This window comes from Rhododendron vialii, chromosome 4a (assembly GCF_030253575.1).
Source record: "Rhododendron vialii isolate Sample 1 chromosome 4a, ASM3025357v1".
In the NCBI taxonomy this organism is placed as follows: domain Eukaryota; kingdom Viridiplantae; phylum Streptophyta; class Magnoliopsida; order Ericales; family Ericaceae; genus Rhododendron; species Rhododendron vialii.
The window spans coordinates 36,033,704-36,039,661 of record NC_080560.1 but is presented as its reverse complement, the minus strand read 5'-3'; the positions used below and the strand labels follow the sequence as shown (position 1 = coordinate 36,039,661).

At 40.3% G+C, this 5,958-nt stretch overlaps 1 protein-coding gene and 1 pseudogene across 1 annotated transcript; both read left to right on the top strand.

Moving 5' to 3' along the window:
• The first annotated feature begins 1,426 nt into the window (after positions 1-1,426).
• On the top strand, positions 1,427-3,359 carry LOC131324083 (probable inorganic phosphate transporter 1-3; annotated as a pseudogene).
• A 937-nt stretch (positions 3,360-4,296) lies between these two features.
• LOC131324084 (low affinity inorganic phosphate transporter 1-like) lies at positions 4,297-5,352 on the top strand. Its single transcript, XM_058355908.1, has one exon. The coding sequence runs from the start codon at positions 4,923-4,925 to the stop codon at positions 5,265-5,267; it is 345 nt and encodes a 114-aa protein (XP_058211891.1). The 5' UTR covers positions 4,297-4,922; the 3' UTR covers positions 5,268-5,352.
• The last annotated feature ends 606 nt before the right edge of the window (positions 5,353-5,958 follow it).

Sequence of the window (5,958 nt, the reverse complement as noted above, 5' to 3'; positions counted from 1 at the left end):
ACATACGTCATGGGTAATTACTTTATGCTTGGATTGGAAGATACTTATGTTTTTTAATTATTTTTCTAGTTTTTTTTACGGGGAAGGTTATGAGGTAGTGAGTAGTCAATCTATTAAGTATTAACTGCATCGATGTAACCCATCAAGTTTTCTAAAAAAGAAATTTGCTGATAAAAAAAAGGAGAGTTCTAACTGCATCAAGGTTAGCTGTTGGCAGAAGTTACATAAATTCTAGTTTGAAAAATCATTTTAATCCTGTCAAGTCATTTTTATAAGTAACCTAAATTAACATAGAACTGATTTTGGCGTGACCATTTTTGTATTTTTACTTCTTTTGTTTTTTTTGGCCAATATTGTATACATCAGTTGAGAATTAACAGAAAAATTAGTGTGTTAACAACTTAGGGCCGGGGTTTGATGTCTCTCCATTGACTCGAACCCCAGACCTTCCCCTTAAAAGCAAAAGGAACAACTAGATGGGTTAATTAGCAATTTTATGTTTGTTTATTCAATTAATCCACAAATAGTGGCTAAAATAGCCTAAAGTCACAAGATAATACGAATTGATCCCGTAAGAATCCGGTGGTTCAACACAGAATCATATACCTTAGCCATCATATAAAAATCACAGATTTTTAGTAACTGGATTTTACCTAAGATCATGTTTGATTTGTCAAACTTCTGATGGATTTCCAATTACAGAATTTACCATAGCCTTCATAGGATTGATGATCCATCGGTTAACGTAATCGTTTCATCACACAAATCCTAGACCACATGCCTAATAAGTATTTTGAAGATTTTTTGGCTCTCTCTCTCTCTCCCTAACCCTAGAAAAACCACCGCACCCCATCTCCCTCCATCCCCTACTTCCAGGCTTTTATGGTACGGCAGAGTACTCTATCCAGTTCCATTACTGGTTTTTCTTTTTCCTGGTTCTCTTCTTTAGTGATGAATTTTCTTCTTGGTGTTTTGTTTCTTAGATCTATATTATCACATGTTATCGTTTTTGCCAAAAAAAGAAGAGATTCTAGCTTTTTATAATTAGCTTGGACTATTTACTAAAATTTATAAATAACAGATTTTCAAAAGCTAAAAAAAGGAATGAAATTTTAAAAGTTTCAAAACTGGGTTTTGGTAGCTTTAAGAACTTTTAGGATTAGATTTTTTGTTTTTAGTTCAAAAAATGCTAACTTTCAGTTTTTGCACTAAATAATTCTCTAGCTTTTATTGCAGCTTAGTAATAATTTCACAGTTGTGGTAAACTTGTTTATCTAATTTTACTAAAATCATAATTCATAGCTATCGCAAGCATGCCCAATATAAAAATTCTGATTTAAGCAGTTGATTGTATGTTAAACTAGTTATTTACATGTTCTAATCACCCTTTTGCTGCTCTAATCCAGCGGCTCATAATTCAAGAAACTGTAGGAAGAAGACTTCACATTAGCACAGGCAGCAAAATCTAGCTATGGCCAAAAGCCAATTGGCAGTGCTAAGTGCACTCGATAATACGAAAACCCAATTGTACCATTTCACTGCAATCGTAATTGCTGGTATGGGCTTCTTCACTGATGCCTATGATCTCTTCTGCATTTCCATCGTCACAAAGTTACTAGGCCGAATCTACTATACCAACCCCAACCCCAACCCGAAAAATCCCGGTATTTTACCGATCAAAGTTTCAGCCGCGGTTACCGGTGTTGCCCTAGTTGGCACCTTGTTCGGCCAACTCTTCTTCGGTTGGCTCGGTGACAAACTGGGCCGCAAAAAGGTATACGGGATAACCCTGCTTCTCATGATTTTCTGCTCTCTCGCCTCTGGTCTTTCTTTCGGTCATCATGCAAGGGATACGATGGCCACTCTATGTTTCTTCCGATTTTGGCTTGGGTTTGGCATTGGAGGCGATTACCCGCTTTCCGCCACCATCATGTCCGAATACGCAAACAAGAAGACTCGGGGATCGTTTATAGCTGCCATATTCGCAATGCAAGGGTTCGGAATATTAACCGGTGGAATTGTTGGTCTCGTAGTCTCGGCCGCATTCGAACATGGGATCCATGTTTATGCGTATAATCAAAACGCCGAATTATCCCTGCCACCCCGGGCCGACTACGTTTGGCGCATTATACTAATGTTTGGGGCCGTTCCGGCTGCAATGACTTTCTATTGGCGTATGAAGATGCCCGAGACTGCCCGTTACACTGCTCTTATTGCGAAAAATGCCAAAAAAGCAGCCGAGGACATGGCTCAGGTGTTAAATGTGAAATTTGACCCCGAAGAGGCCAAGCTAGAGAAATTCGTCGAAGAACCCTCCAATCAATATGGATTGTTTTCGAAAGAATTTCTTCATCGCCACGGGCTTCACTTGCTTGGCACCGCGACCTGTTGGTTCTTACTCGACATCTCCTTCTACAGCCAAAATCTGTTCCAGAAAAACATATTTTCAGCAATCCATTGGCTCCCTCCTGCTGCCAATATGAGTGGGATTCAAGAGGTTTATAAAGTCTCAAGAGCCCAAACCCTCATTGCCCTATGCGGTACCGTGCCGGGGTACTAGTTTACAGTGTTTTTCATCGATAAAATCGGAAGATGGGTCATTCAACTGCAGGGTTTCTTCTTCATGACCGTATTCATGTTCGCACTCGGGATACCTTTCAATTACTGGACATCGCATAAGGTTCCATTCATCATAATGTACTCCCTCACGTTTTTCTTTTCCAACTTCGGTCCAAATGCCACAACATTTGTACTGCCAGCGGAGATCTTCCCGGCCCGACTTAGGTCCACTTGCCACGGAATATCGGCTGCAGCAGGAAAAGCGGGGGCCATAGTTGGGGCGTTTGGGTTTTTGTACGCGTCCGAGCCCAGTCAAACCTCAAAGGACGATTCAGGTTACCCCCCGGGTATCGGTGTGAAGAAGTCGCTCATTGTGCTTGGGTTTATTTCTCTCTTCGGAATGGTGTTTACTTTCCTCGTCCCGGAGCCCAACGGGAAATCGCTCGAGGAGCTTTCAGGTGAGAATGAGGATTGTTCAATTGATGCAGTTGAGGAGTCCACGCGGGATAAACAGTACGTTTTTAACCGGACCATTCCTGCTTAATTCAGGTGAGGTAATGTGGGACTCTATATCAAGCTATTTGGAAGTGAAGAAATAGGTCTTTGTGTGTGTTTGAATAATGTAGATAATTTACTGTTCGGTTGTTTCATGTTGTAACTCTATGAGACAAATTGTGTTTTCTAGCTACTATGTTATATGTTCCTTCCGTCTTTTTTCTGGTTGTAATTTCAAAGCTCCAAATGAAAGGGAGTTTGAAAGCTTTTGTGATTTTGAATGGAGATTATGTTAGTGTTGTGTTTGTTCTACGGTACCTTAATTATCTTGCTCTCCTCGTGACTCCTGTATTAACCATTAGCAAGTGAATGTCGAGAAAGTTAGTCACATCTATGATATATATTTCCTTTGTCCCAAATTGCTCGACCTTTTTTTCTTCTCAATCAAGTCTTCAAATGGTGTAAGATGAATAGTCTCATTGACACAATCCAACCTTTCTGTAACAATGAAAACTCTTCCTTTGTCCTCAGATGACCTCACCCCATAGGTTGCCAATGCTTCTGAAGACTTGATTATTCCAAATATTAGGAGGAACACCGAGACATGATAACCAAACACATCTTGAGGGAATAAAGTCGATCCATTCCATTCCATTTGTTGATGTCATCAGAGAACCATCGTTTCCACACTTTTTTCAATGATAGGAATTCTTCTAAAGATTTGTTGGACTCGAAGGATATCAAAGTGTTTAAACCTCCCAAAGATCTGATTTGAGCGTCCCAAATGCCATGAGTAATGAAGAGATCTTGTATGAAGGAATTATCATGGTAATGAAGTAGTTTGACCACTGCACACAACCCCCACCATTTAGTGTCAGATTAACCTCAATCAAAGGGGTGGAAGATCTCCCTGAATCTCTGTTAGGATCTACGGCATTGTCTCGGCAAAGAGTTGCATTGTTATTCCTACGACCTCCAACAATCTCCGCGTAAGACGCAACCCCGATGACAGGAGCTTCCTTTGATAACTCCGCTTTGCTTGAAACTGCCACAAACTGTATCGATTTCTTCACATTTAGTATATTCTGACTACTCCTCAATTTCAATTTATCTTCCCTTCTGTGGAAAACTTGCAATCGATCTTAGCATGGAGTTTGTGACCTCTGATTGTCATCCCATTCATTTCATATATTGCAGACATAGCCTCCTTCTTTTGACGAAATCTAACAAACCCAAAAAAATTGAGTTTCTTCTAGATCTCTTACTTGGATCATAGAATGGATCAATTCACCATAAGGGCTAAAAAGCTGATAAAGCCATTCCTCATCCATTGAATTTGGAAGAACATCAAGATAGACCGAAGTTGAGCTTGAAAACATTCCCTCATATCCCCCATCACCTGAATATAAAAAACCCTTCCCTTTGGGTTTCCTTCGAGAGGCCATAGTCCAGGCCGCTAGAGGATTATCATCCTTGGATTTAGGAGACATCATAGAAGCCTCATAGATTCTGGAGGAAAAAAAAAAGCCTCCACCCTCCAGCAATATAAACAAGACCAGAAAATCAACAACAGAGAAAACAGAGCTGAAAATCGAGCCACGGCATGACGGAAGCAAGCTAGCCGACAAAGAGGAAGAAAAAAGGGAATACCTCGTAAGGGAGAGAACAGAGCCCCAAAAGTTCCCGGTGAACGAAAACGAAACACGATCACAGTACCAAAAAGTTGAGACACGACGACAACGGCGAGCAGAAAGGGAAAACGGGTAAAGGGCGGATGGAGGTCGGGGGAAAGAGGTCGGTTGGAGGGACAGAGAGACGATAGGAAAAGCTGTGAGTTGGAGAGGGCCGGTCGGCAATGGCCGCCGGCAATGATCTTCCCTGCCCGAATTAGGTCCGCCACTTGCCACGGAATATCGGCGGCAGCAGGAAAAGCGGGGGCCATAGTTGTGGCGTTTGGGTTTTTGTACGCGTCTGAGTCCGATCATGTCTTGGAGGACGATACAGGGTACCCCAAGGGTATCGGTGTGAAGTACTCACTCATTGTGCTTGGTTTTGTGTCTCTCTTCGGAATGGTTTTTACTTTCCTCGTCCCGAAGACCAACGGAAAATCGCTCGAGGAGCTTTCCAGTGAGAATGAGGATGATTCAATTGATGCAGTTGAGGAGTCCTCGCCGGACAAACAGGTTGCTTATAATCGACCCATTCCAGTTTAATTCGGGTGAGGTAATGTGGGACTTTGGATCAAGCTATTTGGAAGTGAAGAAATTTGTCTTCCTGTGTGTTTCAGTAGTGTAGATATTAGTGGGGATTTTATTCCGGACTGCAATGCAAATAGAATTTTCCGCTTTTGTTGGGCTGGTGTTATGAACCAAAAATAGTTTTATAATAAATTTTCAACAAATTTTAACAAAACTATGTAAATGTTCAAAAATAAACAAAAAAAAAAGTAAAAAAAAAAATGTATACTATTGAAGTTGTATCGTACTGAAGTTGAGCCCCACGTTGTTTTAGACAGTAGAAACAATTTATTATCGAATTTGAGTCGATTAGTTCTCTTTTAATAAAGATAATCATACAGGACGGGTTAGGCTACAAAAAGAAAAGGCGCTGCTATTCGCAGCCCTCTATTTTCTCCCATAACCCATTAAAATTTTTTAATTATATTCGACAGTTAGTTACCAAAATTAAGATATATTTCAACATCCAATTACCGAAATATAATATTTTTTTCAACAACTATTTACCGAAAATGTATGTTTGGCAGTTATTTACCGAAAGTTGAACATATTTTCGACACGTAGTTACCGAAATATAATCTTGTTTTCAACAGCAATTTACCGAAATGTTATTTATACTTTTCAACAACCATTTACCGAAATGTAGTGGGCTATGGGAGAAAATAAA